At 42.2% G+C, this 27007-nt stretch overlaps 1 protein-coding gene across 1 annotated transcript in view; it reads left to right on the top strand.

Annotated features, from left to right (window-relative positions):
- The window catches only part of ARHGEF4 (Rho guanine nucleotide exchange factor 4), a 224102-nt gene that overhangs the window by 78694 nt on the left and 118401 nt on the right, over positions 1–27007 (top strand). The window contains exons 4-5 of the mRNA XM_069024316.1: positions 15168–19427; positions 23262–23588. Coding sequence (XP_068880417.1) covers positions 15168–19427; positions 23262–23588 — 4587 coding nt within the window. The remainder of the gene's footprint in view (positions 1–15167; positions 19428–23261; positions 23589–27007) is intronic.

Here is a 27007-nt window from a genome sequence, read left to right as displayed (position 1 = left end):
CAGCAGGAACAAATGCCAGGTGAAACCTTTGCTTCGGCACTACAAGAATTGGCATCAGTCTGTGCTTTTGGCTGTTGGCAGGAAGCGTTGATCCTGGAACAGCTAATTGACAAAGCAGCAGAAGGGCGAATTCGGAAGAAGCTCTCGATGGAACTTGATACCTTGACTCTGGCCCAGGAAGTGGAGCTGGGATCACAGATGGAGAGAGTGTTGCAGAAAAATTGCCCTGCGTTTATTTCAGTTCTGACAAAGCAGTGGGAAAACTGCAGCAGCACTAGTAAAATTTGGAAGATGAGAAATTATAATTGCTGCAATCAGTGGTACTGCTGGAGACAGAAAAGACCTCCTGCCCTCACAACAAAATATGATCAAGAGAAGGAAAATCGTTTCATCCCATTTTGTCACAGCCCAATGTCATCTGCACCAGTTATGAGGAGACAGCACTTGGGCTGGCAAGTGAGATGTCCTGCCACTTCAAATACAACCCCTAGGAGAGTCAGGAACATCCAGGTAGGCTGCTGATCACAAAGTGCTTGGGAAAGAGTGACAGAAAACTAGGCATGGCGCCTGGGACCCGACCATTCAAACTGGGTCTGTTGTTAATGCAGAATCCTAACTCTCAGCTAAGTTGCAGTTCGCCAGGTTATACTGCAGTACCTGAACACTAAAGTGGAAAACTTTCCTCTCTGGAATGAAGGTGTTACATTCTTGACTTTTGATTTTTCTCTTTTGCAAGACTTAAATCTTGCATGAAGGCTTTGGGTGAGTTGTTAATAATTGTAAGAGCAGTGTCTGCACTGGGTGTGGTGTATTGATGTGGAGGCTTCTGCTAAAGCACCTGGCAGAGAAGTAATGTTATAAATGGAGTTTTCAGATTGGTACTAAATGAGGCTGTCTACTTCCGGAGGAAAATCTTCTCAATCCTTTATAACACATAGGAATAGAACTCACTTCTGTAAGAGCTTAGGTTTGTAGAAACCTCCATTGCTCCTTGTCATCGTGCTTTGAAATGGTTCTGTAATGGAGCATCAGATTTATACAGATATCTGTAAGTAAAGATCATAATGCCATATAAGAAGGAGACAGGCCAGTAGGCATCATAGAGTGTGTCTGTATCTGAGGTACCTGTCAAATAAGATTGAGTCAAAGAAGCTCTGCTGTAACATCTCTCTCTCTCCAGTATTCTGCTCTATTTTAGTGTAAACTTCCTACTTCTATATAGTGGCAGAGGAAGCAGGATCAGTTCCTATTTATCTTGTTTCCTTTTTTTTTTCTTTTAATGTATGTGTGTTTGGCTTGGTTGGTTGGTTTTCTTTCTTTTCTTTTTCATTAAAGAAATTATTTCAGCATCTTTGGTTCTGATAATCACCCTCTATTTGATTTCTCTCTGGTAGAGCAATGGAACTAACCCTTTGTGTAAGATAATGTAACAGGGTTAGGAAGAAAGGAAACAACAATAAGGAAACTTGATAGAGCCAGATCCAATAAAAGGACAAATGTTAGCAGAAATGATAGTAAAATAAGAGAACAAAAAGCACAGTCGATGTGGAATTAGGCTCTTTTCAAACAAGGTGATCATCTCAGGGCTGTGCAGAAGCAAGCTGAAGTAGTTCCTCTCTAAAAGACTAAGAGGAAATACAGCTTGTGAATGGTTTGAAGACATTTCTCCCAGTGCTTCTTACTTTGTCCTTGCTGAATTCTGTCATGAGCTGAACAGACAAACTGCATCCCTTCACAGCTGCCCTGCCTTCCCTAAGGCAATTATTTGTGATTAGCTACCATAATGTAATTAAATGTTTAGACTGTCCTGAACAATTGAATATTGTATCTCTAATGCCTGTTATTAGTGCTATTCCTGACAGGTAATGAAAACATCATTGAGGCTAAAAATGTCTGGTACTCTTTGTGTATTCAGCATTGAAGCAAGTGAAAAGGCTGACTGAAGGGAAATGGGCTGCAGTGAGAAGTACTCTGACCTGAGGCAGTGCCAGCAGGATCTTCAAAGACTTGAAAATCTATGATTTGCATCTTTTTGTTTCCTTTTAAATGTCACTTGATCATTGTGGTTAAGAGCAAAATTGAGCTCTGTTTTGTTAACCAAAGTTTACAGCATTTTGGATGTTCATTCAATTTTTCTTGAACTGACCTTAAGAGCGTATGAAATGAGACACAACTCTTGCGAGATGTTTTTCTGATCTTGTGATGGTTTTAAGTCAGTGCTGTGCCAAGCAAAATCATTAGGTAGGAGGCTGTAGTTACTGTATTCCTTATTCTACAGTCCTGAAAGCTGGATTCTGGCTTAAAAGGCATACTTCTCTACTCTGATAAGCTTTCAGATCTTTCTGTGCATTCAAGTTGGCACTGGCTAGGTGAAGAATTGTGGTGTGGATTGAGTGACTGGATCTTGCTCACATCTCACTCTGTATTCCTTGCCATGTGAAGTAATTTGCTAATACCTGGGGAGATACACAGGGCAGTTTGGGAACCTGGGAACAGCCAAGGAATTAATTACTTGGTGTGACCATACTCACTCCTGCCTTCTGCTCATGATCTTGCTGCCCTGGATTTTCTTCTGCAAGACTTTTTCTCCTTTCTGCATGTTGCCAAGTTGGAGAAACTGTGTGTCACAATTTATTAGACCTCATTTCACGTCCTCCAGCCCTCTCTCTAACCTTACAATGTGGGAAGCCAGGTCTTTCCCACTGAACCAATTAATAACATGTTCTTGTAGTTAACACTTTTCAGGGGCAGCAGTTTCTGCTCCTTCTGTTTCAAAAAAATTAATTACTGCTTCATTGATTAAGTGTAGGGAAGCCAAAATGGACACTTGTTGCAATCCTAGAATCCCCCTTGGTGGTACACAGGTATGACAGGACAAGGATCAGTTCCTCCCTCCTGAAGAACTAAATGGGCATAATTTGTGTTTCTGGTTAGGGATATAAAATGCTTTCTGTCGGTGGAAGAATCTCCACCATAATATACATTTTCCATGACACAGAGGCACAACTCAGAGGGTAGGGCAGATGTGCCTAGGTGGATTGTGCCAAAGGACTTAGGATATGGACAATTTCTGTCCCTTTGGATGCCTTTTTTATCATACTGCAGCTTTGAGGCTTGAAATAAACAGCTTAAATCGTAAGGAGTAGGTGGTATGTGCCATTTTGAACTGTGAGGTTTTCTCCAGGCTAAGCAAGAGGTGTTGTTCAGCCTTTCCTCATGTCACATTTTCTAGACCTTTCCTCTCATCAGTGGACATTCCTGGGTCCTTTCTGAGCTCTGCACCTTGTACATGCATATGGGCTGCTTGTAAATCTGGATTGCTGCAGGAGCTCCTTGCTCATGACTGCTCTTCCATGTCACGTCTGTTACAATAGTGTATCCCTCCCTGGCCTGTGTATTGTGGTAAAACAGATTAATAAGCATGTACAAGACACTAATTACTGGATTAGAAGGTTACAAGGAGCCAAAAAAGATCTTCTCATCTGTCCTGCCACTGAAGATCCCCTCTACCTGTGTCATTCCTGTCAGGTGTGTCTAATCTGTACTTAAAGACAGAAAGTGATGGTTCCATGATATCCTCTAGGCAATCTGTCCTAGTTTTTCATTATCCATACTGTTGGTGGTTTATTGATTTTGTTTAACTTCAGTCTTATCTGCTCCAATTTAAATCCCTTAAATCTTGTTTTAGCTGTCATACACTTGGAAAGAAGATTGCTGCCTTGTATCAGCAGTTAAAGACCGTTTTCACATTGTACTCTCTCTCTGGGATACATACTATATTTTCAACCTTTCCCCAATGATTCATCCTAAATAATTCTAGTTCTTCTTTTGACTATTACCACTTGCTCCATGTATCCTGATGTAGGATATACATTAAGCTGTCTTGAAGGTTCCAGCTGAGACCTTGTCTGTGCCAAGCTCAGGTTCCCCATGCCACTGTAGCTATTGTTTTAGCCACATGCACTGTTGGAAGTGTCAGAAGACCCCTGGAAGGTGTTTACATGAATGAGACAGGAGTCTCTTGGCAAAAGCACAGCTGGTAGCTACACTAACTCACCTGTGTAGTGAGTGACTATATCCAAATTAAATCAAATCAAAGGACATCACATGAAGTCATCATCACTGGGATAAAAGGTTCCTGAGAAAGGGCAGGATCTTGCAGAGAGAAGGGGGCATTCTGGTCACAGATTCATACAACTCTTGTGGATTTTGAAAAACAAGGCTGGGCTGATGCAACCTCAGTTCATCTCATGGGTCAGGAGATTTCATTCTCCTCTGCCCAGTCACTTAATCTGATATTACAGTGCAGCTCAGAGGTCTGGAGGTGTTGCCATTGTTACACAGAGAAGGAACAGATGTGAAATCAGGTGTCCAAGATCAAAGGAGAAGTAAGGTATTAAGCTGGATAATGAGCAGCTGCATCAGAAAAAAGGCAGGTGAGCCACTTCCTAAGCCCCAGCAGCCGAATGGCTTGGTCCCACATGCAGCAGTGTGCAGCACACTTCAGCTTCAGAGTGTGTCTGCCACCCGGCAGGCATTCGGCACGAGAGGCTTGCTCTGCCTTGCCTGTGCCATGTGGACAGAGAAAGAACTTGAGCCTGAGTGGGATTCCACAAACATCGGCTGCAGATCAGGCCTAGTGCTGGTGCAGTTCTTGTGCCTATTTAAAAATCCCTGTAAATAGCCCTTTTACTGCCTGTTATGTGGGGAGAGAAGTGGAAACAGTGGGCAAAAAAGATCTTTGCAAATGGCACAACTTCAGGCAGCCGAATCCTTGCTCTGCAACAGGGTTGCTAGCTAAGTTTTCCTTGAAAGTTGTTGTTTTGTATAAGCTGGCATGTTATTTGATCTCTTCTGCTTTGAAAAGCTCATTGAGAAGATTTTTCAACCACTCTGGAGAGAGGAGGAAGGGAGTGAGCAGACTGTTGGCACTGGAGTATCTCATGTCACCCAGCTAGGCTAAACTCAAATAAGATGTGAGGATGCAAAGTTGTGCTGGACTCAATTCACTTCCGGAACTCATGAGCAGAACCTAGCCTGTCCTTGTCCCATGTCTGAAAATCATCCTTCTTCCCATGTTGCTCAGTTTTCTACTGGCTCCTGCTGTCAGTTTTTAGGAGCTGCCTTTGGCTGCAAAGCCTGTCCTCTGAGTTTCTGTCTGTGTAACACTTGCAAGAGTCCAGAGCCCAAATGCAGGGCAAATGTACAAGAAGCAACTACTGAAGGTCAGTAGGGGCAGTTGTGGAGGGGAAGCCACGTGTGTTTTATGCACATGGAGTGATATAGACCAGGAGACAACCTGAAGACGAAGCACATGACAACAAAAGGAAGAAAAAGTCTTATCTGACTATCAAAACCCAGGCTGATTTTGTTAGCAGAGCATGAACATGCAGTAATGGCATTTGTATTAGACTGAGATGTGAAAAAATAATGCTTCTGTTATTAATAGGGGTGCATGTTTCACTGAGTGTCACTTGGAGCCCAGCTAAAATCACCTCAACGATGCAAAATATGGTATTACACTTTTCCTCCTTTTTCGTTCTTGACTCCTACTTATTTTTTCCCGTTGATGCCAATCTCTCTTCTGCCTTCACTTTGACATCATGCCTCCTTAAAATGCTATAAGGAAGAGTCTACAATTGTGTTAGGGGCATTTCTGTGCTGGCAATCCAGAGAGGCTCCAGATGATGTATATACACAGCATTTACTCATGTCTCTTTCCTTACTGTCCTTGAGGTTTTCTCCTTTATTTACACAGTATTCTGTGTGGGGAGATCTCAACCTTCAGAGAGTTATTAGACCCAACAGGGAAATTAAAAGATAAAATTAATGAGCAGGAACTGAGATGGTTGAAAGTCTGGCTCTGCTGCAGGTGCTCTGGTATGACTAGAGCAAGTCATTTACTCTGAACCAGTTAATAAACATAGTACTTCCTCCCTCTCCCTGTTTCCTTCCCTCTATCTTGCATAATTAAACACTATGGGGCAGACACTCTCACCATGTTTATGCAGCACTATTAGGTCATGGGCCTTGCAGCATCCTAGGAACTCAGCAGTAGGATGTGCCAGAGGAAGGGTGCTTGGTGTAATCATGTTGCAGCAGGGCTGATAAAAAGGACCAGCATGACCACAGAAAACATTAGTTCAAAAGCAAACAACACAATGAAGAGGGAGCTGCAGTAGCTGAGTGTATTGGGCAACTCATAGTGATGTTTCCAGTGATGGCAGGAGGAAGTCAAGAAAGGCAGGATTTTGTATCAATCAGTGCCTTGCATTTCCTAGGCTTCATGTAGGCCCTTTCCTTTGGAGTCCTCTTTTAATTAACACTCTGAATTAACACTCTACGGATTTGAAATTCTTGACTAAGCAAAGAAAGACTATGGTTCTAAAAGTGGGCTGAGTGGTTAGAGTGGTTGTAAGATAAACAAGCCATGTATCTCATGACCTTCAACTTCCAATTTCAGTGTAGCTCCGCTCTTGAATGCCAAATTGATGATAACTGAGGGAATATCAGTGGATGTCTTGTGGCTACATATATGTGCACATATACACTTGGGATTTCTTAAGGTACTCTTTGTCTTTAGTGGAGTCTCTTTTTTTCCAATAGCTTTCTACTTTAGAGAAGTTTGCCCCGTCTTTAAAATATTTGCTGTCTTTGTACTCCTTCAACTCAGTATTCCTTCTACAATTTCTCAACAGCAGTCTGAAAAAAAAAAGAATTGAGTTTGAAAAAGGTAAATATGTCTGTTCTAAAGTGCAGTCACAAAAATGTAGTTGCAGCAAAGTTATGGTGGAAGGACACACCATCACAGCATTTATTGCCTGGTCTTCTGGAGCAGAAGTCTCCATTTCTTTGACCAGGAGTCCTTAGGGTTCCCACTCAGCTAAGTGGTCAAACCTTTAAACACTCTGAAGGGAAGATAACTGTGGGTGTTGTGTTCATTTGGAGCACATTAGTGCTGAGTAGCAGGCCAGAATGACCTTTTAAAGAGTATAAAAACTTCCACTGTTTGAAGGATGTCAGTACTCGAAGCTCCTGAGCTGCGTAGCACAAGAGTTCAGCATGGTCCCTGTCTTTGGAGGAGGACTCACACAGTTTCTAGGTAGGACTTTTGGTCTGTGCACAGCTGAGTGGTGCTTCTGCCAGACAGCTTCTACCTCCTGTAAGTGCACCTGCCTTGGAGAAAGGTTAATGGTAAAATTTACACAGAGATGGAGGAACATTTGCTCTATGACTCTGAGGCAGGAGCTTCCTCGTGGCCAAGTGTGTTAGATTTCATTTTTAGTACAAAGCACTGAAGCTTAGTCCCCCATTTCATGGGAGCAGCCATGTTATCTGCTCATATCTTTATGCTCTATCTTCTACATGAACTTCTGGTTATCTTTTGCTGGGACAGTACCAAGCTTTTCTCTATTAAAATAAAATAGAGAAGGGGTGTGAAGGAGGAGGAATGTTGACCTGGTTTTATGAGGCAAGCAAAATAAACCCCAGCTTTCATGAAAAGATAATCAGCCATCTAACAATATAAGCTTTCCTTGTGTTGAAGGCAGAAGCACAATGAAGCAATAAGCGATATTGTCTCTTTAGATTTGCCAGCAGAGGGAGTGTGTCAGTGCAATGGTCACAGACTGCGTCCAACAGCAGGGAAATTGCTGGAGTCTGAGTTTTAGCTGTTTGTGTTCCAAATTTTATTTGACATATTATATTGCCATATTGACGAAAAAATGATCTTTTTATATTTCAGAACAGTAACAATATTAATTATGGATACAGTCTAAACTTTACATTTCAAGAGTGAACCCACACAGTTAGTGCCTTGGCTGAAAGGTAGGATTTTCTTTGGTACAAATCAGCTGTCAGTTTGTGAGAATAAATCTACAAATATTTTCATAATAGTTATGTCTCATATTGCTGCCCTGATGAAAAATGTATTTCTGGTGCAAACTGCAGCTTGTAAAACTTAATGGAAGAAATAAACCACAAATACAAGACATAGAGAGCCATGAACTTTTCAGTGTTGTGCAATCATATTGTACAAATAACCTATCTTGCATACTTATCTTCTTATCTCACCGCAGGAAATCTTTATGCCTCCTCACTGCCTCACCTCTTCATCTGCTGGGCAGTCCTATCTGTTTGGAACTAAAGCTGAGGAATTTGATGGTGAGACACCTGCCCTGCAACACAGTGAGACACTGGAACGCAGCCTGTGTTTATTAGGGGCAGCGTGTATTTGTGCGTGCAAAGTGCTCTGGCCAGGCGCCGCTGCCACCTCTAGATGGCTCCCAGATCACACACTCTGGGATCCCCGGCACCTTGGCCGACACTTCTGCTAAGCTCGCTGTGCTAGTAGGGGTGTCAGTGTCAAAGGGGAGATGCTGGTTTTGGCTTTGGGCCAGAGTGTTTTTATGTTGGAATTGGCTTGTTGAAAGGAATTGGAGAAGCTGCGTGGAGTGCAGTGGGCCCACTGCCTGTGGTATTTTTCTGCTCTTGCACTCCTGTACTGATCAAGTGTCATGAGACAACACCGTGGTGGAGGCCCAGATGACCTCTGAGGCCAGGTTAATCAGGGCTGTAATGGTGAAACACTCCCTGAGCAGAAACAGAACACTCAAGCTGGTGGTGGGTGGGGGAACACAGTGAAGTTTTGGGAGTTATGGTGCTGTTGTGATGTTCAGATATTTCACTGATTCTGTGCGTTGTTTGGCCACTGGTTCCAACTCTTCCCTCCTGCCTTCACCTGGCACTACTGCCTCGAGTGATGGTACCTGCCACAGCCTTATGCAACTGCTCACCTAGTCCTGATGATTTTGGACTTGCTTAACCATTTGGAGGCTTTCCAGTGAAGGCACTAAAGACAACTAGAGCAAGATGTGCAGTGGATGTCCACATGTTGTTTCCTCATGCCAGTAGTTATTAGTGTAGTGCAAGTTCTCACAAATCAACACAACTGGCTTTGGGATATCTTTTAGTGAAAAGTAACTGTGCCATTTGGGAACAATGAAAAATCCATCTTTTGTGGAAAAGATGTGGAAAATAGGTTGTTTTAGTGACTTTATGCATAAATGGCTCTGTATATAAAAATGTTACCACTTTAGGATTGAGAGCCCTGTGAACAGTGCTATTGCTGTGTATAGATGATTAACAAAACATCTGTTTCACCAGACTTCTTAGTGCCAAAATTACTATTGGATGCCTATACATATCTGCACTGCAGCAAGAACCTCCTGGGGAGTTGCTTTTCTCATCCATCTGTGAATTTTGTTTCCTCTAGTGCAGTTAAGATGCAAATGTTTGTGTCCTGCATCAAAAATTGAGTATGTTTTCAAGGAAAATGTCATCATTCAGTGGTTATAGAGCACATTCCCCAGTACCTGCAGAGGGTTTCATTTGTAGTGCCTTTCAGAGTGCCTGTCAAATTGCCATTTATGCACAGAGCAGAATCAGTCTGAAGGTTCAGAACCTCTGCTGACAACAGCATCCCTGCTCAGCAGTCCTCATCAAGGCACAGTGCTGCATCTGCTCTTCTTCATGCTGGTTTGCTCTTTATAAACATCTGTAGCACCTGTAATATCCACCGAAATGACAGGCAATTCAGTAAAAGTGGTTTTCTGCTGACTAAGAAACAAAAATTCTGTCTGAAGTTAATGTCTTTTAATCTACTTCTTTCTCATTAAGTGTAACAAGGTTTGTTTTTACAAGACAGTAGTAAATAAAGGCAATTTAACAAAAGAGCTTGGGTATCTGGATTTGATCAAGAAGATAATTTGAACCCTTGGGGACCTTATGTGGCTACTTTATTTGATGTTTTCTGTATAGTTTCTAATTTGAATCTCTGCTGGGTCATTTTTCCAGCCACAATTGATCAGTGCAGAGGGATTTGGGGTGGGTTGCAGCTACTGCACTGTACCCTGCACTGTCACCTCCTGTCTGAAATCCTTTCCCAGAGGCAGCTTTTTGAGGGGTGGTTGTGTCACCATTAATTTAAGAGCCTTTCACAAGTTCTGTTCTTCTGTTTTATGTGAACCCTGAAAAACACAGCTCTGGGGGTGTGGGAAGGCTCTCCCAAAGAATTTTGTTTTCTCTTCAGAGAATAAACCTTTACATGCAAATTCATTTGCCACACAAAGTTCCCCTGAGGTAGGCCTGTGTCTCTTTATACCATGTATAATCCAACCCCTGACTGGCATCCAGTTTGCTTTAAGGATTTCTGGACAGGCTTTGCATTTACTTAAGCATGGAAAAGTGTAGGTAAGTTGAGACCATTTATTCTGGGTCTGTATCTTTTCCCCAAACGTGTGAAGTTTTTTGTTACAGCTCTGTTGTGACTGAGGTAGTGAGACTGGTTCTGTGGGATGCCAGCTGTGCTCCATCATTGCCAGGAACCCCTTCTGACCTCTGTGACAAAACTTCTTGTGAAGGGAACATTTTTTGTGCCATGCTTGCTTTTAATCCAAGAACATAATTTAGTTCATGAAAAGACATTTCTGTGACTGTTCTTCTGGAAAGGCTTGGTGATCTTAGATCTTTTGAGGCATTTACAACCTGGCAAACATCCAAGTAACATCCTAGAAGTAACATTATCTTGGGCAACCTTTGGCAGCCCAGTCGGAGAGACCAAGGCCCTAAGGCCAGGGTCCTCCCTCTCTCCCCAAGACTGTCCCTTTCAGAGCAGAGGTGTATCAAAGTCACAAAAAGGAGAAACTGGGTGTTTCAAATGCTATTTCTGTCCTGGTACTGGATATAACTTTGTTTTTTCCTCTGTGACCTCAGCTCAGGGTATCCATAGTGGCAATAACAGTTCAGTGACCAGCATTTTTCAAACCTCATGGCCACCTAAGTCCCTACTTGGTTGTAGAAAAATCTCAGCTTTTCACAGCTCTCATTACACAGAGGCTGGATGAGTTTCATGTCACCATGTTAGAGTGCCTCAAATATTTACCGTTTAGCTGTCATGAAAAGTTAAGAATTTGAAACTGAGTCAGGATCCCTGAGAAGCCAAGGAGGAGTTCCAGAGACTCAGTCATTTCAGTAGCTCCATTTGGCTTATTTTTCAAACATATAGGACACGAGTTAAACCAGTACAAGTTACCCTAGACAACATTACAGCTGAAGCCTGAAGCAGCTGTGTTGGCAATCCTATATTGCAGTGCAGGGGACAGTTTCATTCACTAGCTTTGTCTATCTTTCTTTCTTTCCCCACTTTTTAAGAGGCTTTATTAGTGTTGCCCTTCTCAGAGACAGTAATGGAGAGACAGCATGTGGATAAGCCCAGCCTTGAGTACTGAAGTAGTTACAGCCAAATACTGAGTGCCCTGAGCCTGGCTGTACTGGCACCAGTAGGAGTTCAGAGCACACGGCAGGATGAGACCTCCTGTAAATGATTCCCTTGTGCCTGCCCTGGGAATTACACATTTCCTTTCCCTGCTGAGCAGGGCTGAGGCCCATTGAGCAGAGAGGACAGCTGGCTTGCTCTCACCTGTTAATGGGAACTGCATTTTAGTCTCCTCCCGTTGCAAATCAAAGACACTGGGCTGTGCCTTCCAGTCAAACAAGGTGTGAATGGAGATTTATGAAATGTATATTGATAGCAACTCAAGAGTGGCTACCATCACCTGTGGAGAAAACAATTGTCTGGATCCTTTGAAAGATGAACTGAAAATGCTTTCATGTAGTCTTGACTTCAGGGAAAAACTGTTCAGATGTTCCCTGAGCTGGAAATGAGGTGATAACTAGGGTCAGGTCTGAGTGAGTGGGAAAGCAAGTCAGACTTGCTTAGGGAACTTGCATTCAAAGTAAAAGAAAAAGCCATATAAATGGTCAGATTCTTTTTGTGGTTGTGAAAATTAAGGATTAAATCCTTCCTTGAAAGACTAGTTGTAAGTAATACAATTGTCTGTTTAACCTCTCCTGCCAAGTGTTAGGCAGAGAAAATTAGGGAGACACAATATCTGAGAAACTCACTATTGCTACAATATAATATTGTGTGAGAAAATTATTCAAATACTAAATCTGATCTAGAGAAAAAATGATACCTGACTGTCCTTCCGAATGAAAAATATTCAGAAGACAAGAGTGACTTAGCCCATGGGAACAAATGTCACATATGAGGGCAATCTGGATGTAAGGTACTTTATTTTATGGAGATAAAGGTCATCACACATCAAAGTCACAAGTTTTATTTTTCTGGTGACTACGTGGACGAGATTATATGTGGCTACATGCAATAACAGCAAGACAGATCAGTAACTTCAATTTCATCCTATTTTCTTGGCACATTTCAGAGATGGTAAAAGAGATGCAATAGAAAAGCAGGGGAGCTTTGCTGTGTTTTGTGTATTGTTTGTGAAGTACAAAAGCCTTATTTTGGAACTTATTTTTTGCATTTATTCTAGGCCCTTGTCTTCCAAATGTTTATCTGCTCTGAGATTGAGGAGATGTATAAACAAGCAACCCTGTCCATAGGTGCTGAGGGTTTTCTCAAGAACCCTTCCCAGGAAAGAGCCATAATTTGTCTTTTGAAATTCTCAATGTAATCTCATGGAACTTAAAGGCATGAGTACTGCTGTCTAATGGGCAGCCTCGCTGAGAATCACTGCTGCACATCTGCTCAGTTCTCGAGCCTGTGATTGTCTGTGTTGGGAGCACAGGGCTATGTCAGAGTCCATTGTAAACCTCCCCTTCTGCTCTGACTGAGCGCTTTAGGCTCAATTTCTACAGAAAAAAAGCCCAGTAAAACACCACGAGAAGTAGTGCCAGAAACCCTAACAAAATACACACACTACAGGTTGGGGGAAAACTAAACCACAGATGACAGAGCACATGGTCAGAGCTAACTCTGGGCCTCCCAGAGACATTGAGAGACCTGCAGAAGATACAAATGGCACCACTGGCAGGTTGTTGGCCCTGTTAGGATTTATTCCCTGGTCATTGGGGAAGTTCAGTGAGCCCATGAATGTCATGTTTACCATAGGTGAGCTCTAGGCCTCCCTCTTAGGCAGAGGACTTGGCTAGACTTGGTGGAAATCAAAGCTTCCACATCCTCTCGCTCCTCAGGGGAGCTCCATCCCATGCTACATCTGGTAGACTTGGCCCTGCCAGGCTCATCCTGGCACTGGTTCTCCTCCTTAGCAGCACTGGGGCTTGTGTTCAGTCCTGGGCCCAGTCCAAGAGTGGTGCTTGACATTAATTGGTGCCCTTCATACCTAGAAGATGTTTCCTTATTTCCCGCAAGTTGTGGAATTTTGGGGCCTCTGTTTCTGCTTGAAATGCATCATTTTGTATAAACCCATTAAAAATAATTAATTTGGGAGGGGTCACAGTATGAATATCCTGACATAGCTATGTTTGGAATAATGGATGAAGTGTAAGAGATTTCTGCCCTAATTTTTAAAAACATTTAATTCATAATTATCCTTGAGAACAGTTGGGCATCTTCATTACTTTGCTTTTAGTTGCTTGAATAGTTTTTATCTTAGTTTATTGCCATCTGTAAGTTTGTGCTCAGAACAGTGTTGAAGAGGCAGTGCTGTTACTGCTGAGCAGCTGCTGCTGCACTCACTGTTGTGTGAACCAACTGCTCACACTTTGGGAAATGCTGCTCTCTGCTGCTCACTGCTGGTCACCTCTGTCCTGGGGACCATGGGATTTGCCATTATTGGAGGACCTCAATTACATGTATCACTGATTGCACACACTAAAGGACTCATTGCTCTGCTGGTTATGTGACTCATGTTGCCACTGCAGTGCAATTTGGACAGGTTCAAAAGTGATTTTTGGACTTGTTTTGAAATACTGAATTCTTCCCTTTGTCTCTTCCATTCAATTTGTATTTTCCTTCTTCTGCCAAGAGAAAATACCAGTGTTCTTGTTGAGAAATTCTCATTTGGAAATAACTCGTGCCTTCCTTTTTCCAATTTACACACTATGTTTTGGAGTCTAAAATCAGAAACTCTGTGATATGTCCTTTGACGTGATCTGTGATTTTTCTTCCCATATGAGGAATCACACTTCCTCTGTGACCCTGGTGAATGCGACATGCAACTCAAGCTAAAGCTTGCAACTCAAGCATGTGTTCGAGTCTGATGGATGCCATTCACTTCTGGTATTTTTTTGTTGTTTGTTTTGGTTTAGTTTGTCTTTTTTTTTTTTTTAGAAAAGTCTTTCATTGTTTATTATCTCAATTTTCAGATTTTAAAATATGCTGATCATTCTTGTGAGAACTGTTACCAAAACTGGGGTAAAGAGGCATCCAGCATTAGGGTTAAAGGCTGCCAATTTTATTTATGTGGCATCTCATTCTAGATATGAATGGACTGAAGCTGAAATCAGCCAAGTATCTTTGTTGGGTACATTTGTAGAACTACTGACAGTAGCTGAACCTGAAGCTGACAGACAGCAAGTACTATTTTTACCTCAGGAAAGTTTGCTGCGATTTCATTTTCTGCTTCAAACTTGAGAAATATCCAGACTTCTGTTGAAGAAAAGAAGACTGAGGCTCTCCCAGCATTAGCTGTCTGTGACAAAAACTTTTCCTAATATCGACGGTGTGTTTTTAATCCTTCTGCTCAGAGCCAATGATTTGGATGTGTTCTGATAACTGATCCATGTAGTGCTCCTCGTACAAGCCTTCTGGAAAATGAGATTTAAGGCTTTTTTCACCTTTGGTTCAAGTTTTGGTATGGGTAATATCTGATTACTCAAGTGCAGTTATTCTGCATATATTTATTCCACATTTCTGTAATGCAGACACTAATAATTACTTCCCAGGTTTTTTCACATACACATCCTCCTCAGATTTGAAGATGTGTTCATTGGAGTTTCTAGATCTACTGGCAAGGGATGATTTCCATTTGATGTAGTTGAATATGAAAAGTGTTTCATAATGGGCTATGAAAGATACAGAGAAAAGTAAAATTTTGGCCTCTGCATAATTACATATGAAAATGAAAAAAAAGGTTAATTAAGAAACATTAAAGAAAAAAACAAGCAAGAAATAGAAAGACCTCAGGACCATCAAGAAGTAAGACATCAAGTATAACTTGCAAAGACATCAGTATGTATTAAATTAATTGTGTTCTGAAGTCCCTTTTCTAATAATAATTCATGTTACCCTGCTGCTGTAGGATGTCGTTGCTAACTCACTAATAATTTTTGTTTATTCACAGACCCCACAGCCAGTTGAAAACTACATCAGTGAAGGAGAGTTTGAAGACGATCTGAGTTCTTCTACCCCAAGCACAACAGAACTGGAGGTGCGTGGATCCAGCCAAGAAACAGATGAAGATTATTTTGAAACCGTGTCACATCAGAGTGGATCTTTGTCAGATGTAAAAACGGAGCCTTATGAGAGTGCATCAGACACAGAATCCCTTTCCAGTGATGTAACTGGGAATGCTTTCTTGGATTCAAACTGCCTGTTTACTGAAAGAAAAACCCTGTGCTGTAATCTTCCCAAAGAAAAGGCAGAAACAACCTTCCGTGAACTGAAGTGCTCCAGGCAACCAGAGTTTACCCAGCACGTACAGCTAGAATTGTCCTCCAAAATAAAAGAAGCACCAAGCAAAACTGAATTTTGCATACAGTTTGCAGAGTTAGAGGGTGAAGAATTGGGTAATGAAGAGCTAACGTTATCTAGTGGTATTTCCATCACAGAGAGCCAAGTCTGTGAAGAGGGCATTTTATCACAGACAAATAAAAGGTCTGTAGCAGCGCTGCAAAGTAAGGCAGAGTTAGAAAGCAGGGAAGTACAGTCCTGTACCAACTCGGTACTTACAGAAGATGATGTTGCAAGACTGAAGGAACATTCTGCAGTATTTAACATTGCTTGTTTCAAAGCAAACTCAGAAAGCTCTTTGATTTTTCCTGAGGTACAGAGATTTTCCTTCTGGTCAGATGCAGCACCAAGCTGCAGTTTGCCTAATCTTCATTCTGAAACAAATGGACCTAACTGTAAAAGTTACACTGAGACATCTGACTGTAAGTGTGAATTAGAGTCTATGTCCAGTATAAAATGTAGCAGGAGGTATTCAGCTGACAGTGAAGGAACTACAGGTAAAAGGATAAAACATGCAAGTACAGAGACCATGTTGACATCAGATTCACTCTTCTACCAGAGTTGCTTCAACCCAAAATCTCAGCTACCACACACAAGGTCAGTGATTACAGAAAGTAAAACATGGCACAGTGTACCTGAAAATATCAGTGTTCAAAGGGAGACAGAATGTGTGGAGAGCTGTATTCACCTGACAGACAAATTTAGATGGTCCTGTTCCAGAATACATCTTCAAGGGCTGGATTTTGAATACACTTGGAAAAACTTAGGAAGGGTACCTGTAAGCCCTGAAAAGGCTATAGAAATAGAGAGCAAATGTGGCATTAAAAGATCTCTTCTTGATACTGACACAGGCACAAAGGAGTGTCAACTTTCTCAACCAGCAGCCTCTCCCCAGTGCATTGATTATTATTTGCACTCTAAATCAGAGACGTGTGGCCTTAGCCCAGAGCCTGCTGGTACCTGTGGTGGCAGCTTAACACAGAGTGATTCTTGTGAGTGCAATCCAAACCAAAAGGAGACATCCTCTGCTCTGGACTGTGATCCAGTGGTCATAAACACTGAAGAACTTATGAAAAACAATGACTATAAAGCTGAAAGAGATCTGGAAGCAAGCAGATTCCCATGTGATATTGATGTTGAATCGGACACTGGTGACACTGAGAACCCTGCAGCTTCTCATGTGGGTGTTCCTGCTGTTGTGGAAAGCAGAGATTGTGATTCTTCTGTAAACTGTGTTTCCAATGGTGGAATACAACACAAATGTTTGGAGGAGAATGGCATTGAATCTGAACTGTCAGATACAGAGATTGTGGCAGGAGAAAGATGGGCAGATGATTCTTCTAATCTTGGCTTTGGTTGGAAAGCCCTGGAAAGTGGAATGCAACCAAATGGCAGTGACAGTGGGATAGAGCATGAAGAGTCAATGCAACAAAATACAAGTTGCAAAACTGGTGCCTTAAGGAGCCACTCAGAGCCAGGAACAAGTGAACATCCTACTCATAAAGGAAAGGAAGAAGAGAGTGTCTTTGTTGTTGAAAGGACTCCCAGATCAAATTATATAAGGCAGGGAAGGGACTTAATGACTGTTCTGGAATTAAAGCCTGCCCTAATTATAGTCTCTGTAGAGGAGAAAGGATTACAGTCCAAAACACTGAATGATAACCTTCCTACTGAAGTGGTAGCCGAAACATTGAGAAATGTAGTGAGCAAGAATTTGATGTCTCCTCATACTGTCAGCAAAGTTCATGATGAGCCAGAGAGAGTTCAGAGTGAAAGTTGTAACTGTGAAGAACAAATTCTGGCCACCCACCTCATCCCTGGCAGTACAGAGGTACTCTCTGGTAGGGATAAACCTGAAGTAAAAACAGAAATTTCAGTAGAGAAGAGAGAGAAAACAGAAGCAGTTTCATCCTTAGGGTTCACCTGTAGTAATTCCACAGTAGCAAGTGCAAAAGTAGAATTCAGGAATGTTGCTGTACCACTGGGCAGTGATAAACTTATTGCAGAAAGTCAGGAAGATCCATGTGAAAAATCACTCATTAAATCACCCAGTGGAAGCAGTGTGAAGGTCTCTGAGGTCTCTGAGGAAGAGCCCTGCAGAACAAGGAGACTGGTTACTAGTGCAGTGACACTGGAAACCAGCAGCAGTGTAAGCAGTTTGTGTCAGGGAGACAGTGCTGATGTTGGCCTTCAAGGGCCCAGCACTGTCTCTGAACAAGCAGGAGGCAGGCAAGGAAATGAAAGCTGTAATGGCTCGAAGGCAGAAATTTGTGAAGAACCCTCTCCTAGGGAAGGAAAGGAGGGCTCTCCTGCAGCGGACACCTCTAGTCCCAGCAAAGACGGTGCACTCAGTCTAGATGTGTGTGATGTCTTTGATGAGTCTCTGAACAGGGAGACCCATAACACTTTCATGCTGGGCCTGGATAATCTAAGTACCTGCAGCACTAACAGCGAGGAATTGGATGAGAACTCATCCCACATCCTGGGAAGTAACAGCAGTCTTCATAAAGCTGTACAAAAACCAACAAAGAATGAGAATAGTGGGAAAGCTTCCAGGTTTTTAGTATTCTCAAAAATGACATCTTTCAGGAAAACTAAGCCTGCCTCATTAGAAAATCAGGGAGGTAGCAGTTTGTTTGGCAGCAAGGTAAAGATAGAAGAACTGGATGCTGGGAAAGATGATGAAGACACTGCAAGTTTACTGTCTTTCAAAAGTTGTTCATCTGGTTTAGTCTTCCACAGGAAGGAAAGTTACACCTCTGAGTACTCCGATGACGATGATTTATTTTATGAGAAACCTGCAGGATTATTCAACAGATTGAGCCTGAGGAAGGCCTCTGCCTCTGGTCGGATACTGATGGAAGGTGCAGATCGACAAGTTTCAGGTTCATCTGAAAACAATGAGAGTGAACCTGTGGAGCATTCAGGGATAAGAAAATCATTCCCCGAAAATGAACACAAAAGAAACAAAACCCCTGAAGGTAAGAAGTTCAGGACAAGGTTGGCCTTGGCACACAAATCCCTCTCAAGCTTATTTGAGTCCAAATGTCCAGAAAAGGAAAACACCGAGCAAAGCTCAAGAGCATCAGTGAAAAATGAAAAGGAGAAAGCCAAACTTCGCCAGAGCGCCTGGAAAGCTTTTCTAAAAAGCAAGGAGGCAGATGGACCAAAAAGGCCTGTCTCAGCAAGTTCATCATCCACACAGGAGAGTCCTAATGCAACCAGTGCCCATGTGTTAACGCCAGTAGAGCGACAGCATAGTTCCAACGGACACACTTGTTTAAAAACAGAAACAGATAATGGCTCCTCAACAGACTCCAACTATTTTGACAGCTCTATGGAGCCTGTTGATGTCCCTTCACCTGCACGTATGTGGAGAAGACGAATACAGTCCCATGACTTGGGTATCAGATACTCACAGAGCTCAGACTGTGATGAACAGCAGGAGGTTCTGAGCAACAGTTTAAATACTTCTCTAGAGGAATACTGGATGAAATCTCCATTTAGCCCCACTGACTTGCAGCTGGCATTTAGTCAGTCAAGTCCATCATGTCCCCAGCTCTCAAATTCTGATGGTAAAGACATGCCTTGTAGGCCTATGAGTCCTAAACCTCAGAGTCCACGATCCACTTCTCAACACAAGAACTTCCATTATCCTGGGCGAGTATGTGCCACTTCGATGATCTCTCTTGGGAACAGCTCTGGAGTGGAAAGCAATCTGGAGGCTCCTGAGAGACCAAAGACATTGAAACCCAGAGGCAGTCTCTTACACTCATTGGATGACTACCAGAGGGATGACAGTGGCATAAGCAGTCAATCCCAGATCAGCTTAAATACAGCTTCTTCCATTAGTGACATGCTCCGAGATGAGGTGAGTTGTTGTCAGGGAATGATCAGGAGGTGATTTGGTTTGCAGTCTTTTGTTTTACTATGGTTTAGGAATTCCAGTGAAACTCTTTAATGGCTCAATGGCTCATTGGTTAAATGAGTGTATAAATATTCCTCTTGGTCTAAGATAGGTAACACTACTCATTCTTTGTTTCTGTTCAAGACTATGTGAATTGATGCACTCTTAAAGGGAGGATTTGCTACAAAAACCCGAAGGAATGGAGCAATCACACCACCATTAAAGATCACACAGTCATCACCCTGTGCTCATCTCCAGTTTTAAGCTGGATTTTACCCCCTCTTAAAGCAGAATCAAGCCTTGTAACTAGAGTATAGTAAATAAGTTTCTCGTTGTGAAAGGCAACAAAGAAATGAATTCCTATGGCTAGCAGTCAGTTTTTAAGAAGTAAAATCTAAAATTTCTTTAGACAATGAGTAGCTGTCTTTTGAAGTACTATGTGTCTTTTGCAGTCACCATAAGTTACCTTTTGGTTGCTACTACAAGTCCTTTTCTGCCTTTTCTACAACAGACAGAAAAAAACCCCCAAACTACAGATTCAGGGTCTCCTTTTCAGGTTGTGTCGTGTTCTAATCCAGGTAACATCTTAAAACCTTGGCATAGGCTGGATCTCATGGAACAGACTGTATCTTCAGTAGGGATTTCTTGATAGGCTGAGACCTCTAAAAGCAGGGACTTCCTCTGTCAGTAGGCTTTTAATCCCAGAGAGGACTTCCCAAGTTCTAAGTGGCTGGGAGCTTAGGAATCTCTTTCAGTGGCTAAGCACAACACCTCAGGGTGACTGAGACTGAGCTGTAACTGAGATCCCAGAACACGCCTTGATCATGCTACTTTTTCAGAATTATTGCTGATGAGTTTTGACATTAAGAAATCGGAGGATAATTTTTTTTGAGCAGATTGTTGAAAGTGGCACTTGAGAGAGTGTATGAACTTCTGCATACCCTGAGTAGACAATTTTCAGGTAGTTCATTAATCCAGAACTTCTTGATCAATTCACAACAGCTGAGGGCTGCTCATGTTCAACTCAAATGAGCCTTGCACAGCTTTTGCTGCTGTTGCCTTTTGTCTCTCACATCTCAGCTTATATTAAACTTTTAAGACAGCCTCCAAGATGGTCTTATCCTACCCTTTCTCCATATTTTTTTATAGAAACTCCTTATTTTTTGTGTAGAAACAAACAAAGAAACAAAGAAACAAACAAACCATGGCTTTATCTAGACAAGTCTTGAAAAGCTCCATTGATGAAGGTTTCACTGCCTCTCTGGGAAACATGCTTCTTCAGAAAATTTTTTCCTAATGCCCAACAAGAACTTTCCAAGCTGCCATTTCCATTCTGCCATTTCCAAGCCGCTGGCTTGTGGCTTTGTCTGGCACTACTGAGAAGACTTTGGATCCATCATCCATGTAAAGATACAATTGCTGGTGACTGCTCTTATATTGCCTTTGGTGCCCTCTTATCAGCTCGAATAAACCCAACTCTCTCAACCTCTCCCCACATATTCCCACATGAAAGTGTTTTGGTTGATTGGCGTGGGTTTTTATCTAGTGCTGTCTCGAATCCAAAGAAGTGTTTGTGTGGCAGTTTGAGAAGTGAGGGCTGTAGTATCAGAATTCCTGGGGGGAAAAGGGGAAGAGAATTAGCTTTATTCCCTTCTGTGCTTTGCTTTACTCGAAAATCTTTTGTTTTCATGGGCACCAGCTTAACCTACAAACTTAGTACTGGACACCATGTTCCAAACAAGAGACTGCAGGCTAGGAAAAAGCAAAAGACTTGGACTATACACACTGTCAACAGATGAAGCCTCTCAGAGGATGAATAAAACCATTGACCTGAAAATTACAGCTCAAAAGAATATCTAGAAAAGAGTGTAGAGATGAAGCATGTGTAAAGCCTTGAAAAGGCAAGCCCACATGCTATAATGTAACCATTAGGAGCAAATAAATAATTACTTAAATTGATTGCTAGATTAAATTATTCAAAGAAAACCATAAAAAATTTAAATGGTATCTAAGACATATAAAAACAGCATGATTTTCACGATTCTTCTGGAGGCTGCAGAATAAGATATCTAAAATTGGACAAATGTAGCTGGAGCCTCGAAATTAATGTAAATGTCACAGCTTTCAAAACACAACATCTAATCTATTAAAATAGATAGGGTTTTATTTATTTCCATTTTCATGACATTGTGAACTGAAGTAGAACTGCACCCTCAATTTTTTAAGTGAAGCTGTATTTTCAGGAATCTCTGAAAATACAAAATACATTGGGCAAATATATATTTGCAGTGTTAAGCCTTTCCAAAATAATTATCATCTGTACGCTAAGGATGGTCTTCCTTATGTGTGTTGCTTCCTAACGAGGTCATAAAATTCAGTTTATTGGTGAATTTGAAGGAAAGTTCTTTTCTGTTCCACATCAGTAAAGACATTAGTGCAAAACAAATCCGTAATTGTGAAGCTCTTGAGTTCAATTCCCATTGTGCCCTCCAGTATGGGGATTTGTATGTATTCCCAGACCCAGCCAGGTATTTTTCCAGTTGTGTCAGCATTATCTGTGTTAGTGCTGTGCCAAACTGCACTGGATCAGCTTGCCCTGGACACCTCTGGCTACCACTCAGGTAAGTAACTCAGCTAAGCCTGGTGGAGCACAGAGCAGCCTCTCTCATTACCTGCTAATGGTTAACATTCTCCAGGTTTCATCCAGGACAAAGATTTTATGCTGAAAACAGCAAGACAGAACCATTACCAGTTTGCCCATCTGTCAGGCCCTTCACTACATGTTTAATTAATCTGTTCATGGCACGATTTTACTTGCATAATTGTGTTACTCAGCAGGCAAGAGCAAACTGTCCTAAAATGTCCAGGTTTCAAATTCACATGTTCTTCTCCTTGTTCCTCTCCAGTAAGGTGGGGTTAGGCACAAAACACCTTTCTCACAGGATCTTTCTAGACTGTGGCATCTCTTACCAGGGGCAAAGAAGAATTGATCTGGAATTGTTGGTTAATTGAAAATAGATAGGAAGTGCCTGCAATGCTTTGAGGGTTGTTTTATTTGGGTTCTTCAAATGATCTGTGAGAAACTGGACAGATACTATTGTCAGGATACAGCATTTTTTTTTGTCATGAGACTCCTGAGTTCACCCATTCCCCAGTGTTGTTATCTCCTACCTTAAATATTATTGACTCTAACACTGATGCTACCTGGAGTAGTAGCTGCTTGCCTCAGGGCACCCTTGATTTCAAGTTGTTCTAGTATAAAAGCTGTAATTTTGTGCAACCACTCAAATGACAGCGAAGGGCAAAGCAGTGCAATTCCTTACTCTTGGCCCAGCATCAAGCAAATAAAATGGATAGTGTAAAGAGCACATCGGGAAGCACAGGGCTTAATATGTCAGACCTGCAGGCATCTACAAAGCCTTTTCACACTGTGTAAGTGACATACAGCTGGAAAACCAGAAACAGACAAGAGGTCATTTTTCTGTTTTCAGCGACATCGTCTGTCTTTGTAAATAATATTATACAGACAGAGTGACCTAAATCTTGGTGGTAATGTTAGTGTAATATGGATTTAGGGTGAGGGTGAACAGGGCACTGTCCTGTGTGGAGGGAGTGTATATCACACTCTCAAAGGATAGCAGAGCTGCTGCTTCAGGGTGGAGTACTCCTAAGCATTTTCTTCTGAGTAGTTCTGTGGCTGAATAACTGAGCTTTTCCATCTTCTGTTCAAACTGACTTGAAGCAAACAAAATTTCCATCCAACAAACCTTGTGTTTTCATCTGCTGTTTGTAAAACAGGAGTCTAAAAAGCAATGTCAAACGGCACCTGAAAAGAGGCCAAATAAGAAATGGGTTCCCCATCGCAAAAGGAGGCCCCCCCGGGTTCCACCATCCCCATGCCCTGTCTCCACTCTGGAGAGCAAAGCTCGGAGGCTCTCCTTCCTTGCTCCAGATGAAAAAGCCAAGGAGATTCCAGAGACGAGGAGGAAGAGACCTAAAGCCCTCTATAAGTGCTTCAGCTTCGATGATGTTTGGATGGAGAGGAATCAAAAAAGGAAGCTAGAGAAGGAGACACAGCCAGAGGGAGGGGTTCAATTGCAACATCTCCCAGAGGACCCCTTAAAAGTAAGAAGCCCTACACCAACCTCCTCGTTTCCTGGCACTGTCTTCCTCTCTGCTTCGGCTGCTTCTCTCTGCTATCATCATATTCCTGTCCTTACATTTTGTCTGGTGCCACTTCTGTCAGCACTTCTGTGGGTCTGGTACTCTGTGGAGACTGATGAAACACTAAACTGGTTCTTAAGTGATGATGTCTGAAGGTGGTGGGTTTCTTAGCCTCTGTAAGTAAATGGTTCATGCCGTGTGTGATGCTGGAAATGGAATGCAAGAGCATCAGGTTGCTTTGTGAACTGAATGATGGGGAGGGAAAGGAGCAAATCAAAGTTTCCTTAAATCAGTATAAATTAAACAGATGAAATCTCATTCTGTGCCCTGTGGTGTTGCTATATATCTTTAATAACAGACTTCTAAATTAGACTTCCCTTGTATCTGAGGCCAACTACACAATTCCTACTGAAGAAAATTCCTGCTGTGAAATGCTCAAGAGAACATTGCCATTGAATTTTTAGCTATTAATATTTTCCTCTCCACTGAGGGAGACTTTTAGTTCAGCATTATGATTGCTTGTGAAAAACTTTGTGGCTGTTGTGACTCACACTGATGGCATCTGTTACTTTTGGATCCAGAGCTAAGGTCTGTTCCCTTCAGGGAGAGTCACAAATCTGTATCCAAGAGCCAAAATTAGCCTTAATACATACAAAAGAACTTCTGGGGAAATAGGACATGAGATCAAGGGATACTCTATGCAGCCTCTCATGACATTGAGAAAGTTTCTGATCAAGCTTGAAATCACATAGCAGATATTCAAGTAAAAACTTTCCTCTGGGGTTTCTGTTTTGGTCTGTTATCTGTATTTGTTTCCCATTCTCTCTGTTGTCCTGGTTGCCTGCTTCTCATTGTTCTTACATTAAAATGACGGTTTTGGAGGGGATCTGAGGCCTCAGTAGTCCCATCACCACTTCAGAATGTGCTTGAGTTTATGTGCACAGATAGTACTGTGGATGCTGAAGGGGAAACATTGGCCTGCCCACTATGGCTTGCCCAGAGAAAACCTGCTGCCTCGTGCCTGTCCACCTGGGAGAGCTCCCATCAAACCGACAGACACCTAGGACAGCAAACCAGGCCAACCCCAGAAACAGCATTTCTGAAAAACTGCCCACCGTTCTCCCCTTCTAAGGAAAGAGACTAAAAATCTGTGCTATTTTGTACGTGTCGGGCTCTTCAAAACAAAGTGTTGTCAGTTGCTGCTCGTATGGGTGCTGGATGTGATTCTGTGATGTGTTTCCTACTCTCAGTTCAGTGAGGATGCTTCCCTAGCTCAGCTCCCTACCACCTGTGTGATGGAGACAATGAGTAATGCTCCTGAGGCATGTGTATGTTAGGATACAAAAAAATTTAAAAATAAATGACTTGGGTTACTTTTCTACCTTGTTTGAAGTTCTGAGTGCTTAGTGCTGTACAGGGATGAAGCAGGGATGAAGCAGGCTAGTGAAAGTGAATGCCTGATCGGGGATTAACAGAAATCAGTGAAATGTACTAAAAATATTTTTCACAATTCCTTGACAAGCATGGATAGAGATGGAAATTTAGCCCATGCTGCAGGGCATGTGGGCCAGCACTGAGACCATTAGCGCTCCTAAGAGGAGTGACCAGTTCCCTCGATAGCTTCCCCTGGAGCCATCAGATTACACAGCTTGAATGCTGTCTGCTTTGCTGATTGACTGCACATTTGGAGGCTGCCAGAAAACAGCTTCTCCTTTAAGCATCTCCACCCTTATTTTCTGGTGCAAACTTACCTCTAAATTGCAATCAGCTGCATGATGATTTGCAGCTGCCCCTGTGCCCACGGAGGCCTCTCTGCCCAGGGGCTCCTGCGCCTCAGACAGTTTTCTGGTTCATTCTTCTCTGGGTAGAAGCATGTAGGTAGGTATGGGGTTTACTTTTTCTGTCCATTTGTGCTATGTAGGTTATTGACACTTTAATCTTTGTGGGCAGGCCAAGAAAGCCAAATGCTGGTTTATTGAGAGGACTGTGGGAATTCAAAGGCTTTTTCTTCTGCCCATATAACTGAATTTCTTAGACTGTGCTTTTTATTTATAATAGTAATCAAACAGTTTCTTTTTCAAATTGTTTTATTCTGTCTTTGTAATTCTCTAGTCCTGTAATAGCGCTGGTTAATCATACTCCCAAGTGTCTTGGGAGTGCTGTGACAAGCCACAGTGTTTGAGGGCAGTTTTAGAAGGATGCTGAATCCCTTTTAATAAGGAGAAACAAATTATCACAAAAGAAGCTCTGTAAGATGTTCATTGTCTGTGTGGTTTTGTGACTGCAACAAGGCGACTGTATGGGGCTTTGGAGATCTGAAATTATAAATCTGATGTTTTCTGACATGGCTGCCTTGGAATGTGCGGCTTCTGTTGTGACAAGTCACATTGTGTTAAGTCAAGATCAGCTCAGCCCATAAGGTGATGTAATGCTGTAATATTGGGGAAAAACAGGGCAGAGCAGGGAGGAAGTCTTGATTGTTCAAGTGCTGATTTCTGATACTACTCTATCATTCAGGTCAGTGTATACAGAGGAGCATAATGGAAATATAAGGCTACTCTGAGGGCTGGCAGTTGGGACAGGGAAAAACATACAAACAATCAAGAAACTACCTAAAACTAAAAAAAAAACCCCTAACATTTAAAATGCCAGTTCTAAGCAATTCTATATATGTGGGGTTTTTTTTGCTTAGGTCCTGTAAGGCGCTCTGCTTCCTTAAATGGGAACGGCCTGTGTAAATTCCCAGTCATACTCAAAGCTTGACCCAGCTGTCCCTTATAATGAGATGCTGCCAGTAACAAGCTGAGCAGCTTCTGATCTTGGGCCTTAAAGTCTTAACATAACACCCCCCATGCTGCCCACCCCAAGGGGAAGAAGAGAAACATAGCTGCAGATGAATCTGTATTCTTTTTGCTTGTCCATAGGCTTTGCCCTTTGCATGGTGATGGGTTTCAGGCTGTAGCCTGGGGTCCTCGTGCTTGTTTTTAATGCAATATAAGTTCCCTAACTGGAGCAGAGACAATACCCCAAGCCACTGACATATGGAATGCTGTAATGGCAATGGACTCTGTTTTGGGATTTATTTTTGCTCTGAACTGCCTGTCTATTGCCTCCTGTGCTTTCCTGTTTTTACAAAAACTTAAACCCTGGCTCTTAAGCTTGATGCCTCTTGAGTGCACAGCAATAGGAGCACAGACATGGCTTCTACGTGCATTTGTTTGAGCACAGTTTGTGCACTGCCAAATTAGAGAGATTCCTAAAAGGCCCATCAGGGGGCTATACCCAGAGGGGGTATCATGCAGAAAAAGCTCTTTTATTTTGAAAGAGAAATAACAAGCAGTGAAAAATAGATCTTTAGCTTATTGCCCTGAATATGACTT

Source organism: Aphelocoma coerulescens, chromosome 9 (genome assembly GCF_041296385.1).
Source record: "Aphelocoma coerulescens isolate FSJ_1873_10779 chromosome 9, UR_Acoe_1.0, whole genome shotgun sequence".
NCBI lineage: Eukaryota > Metazoa > Chordata > Aves > Passeriformes > Corvidae > Aphelocoma > Aphelocoma coerulescens.
This window is presented reverse-complemented; position numbering and strand designations above follow the sequence as displayed.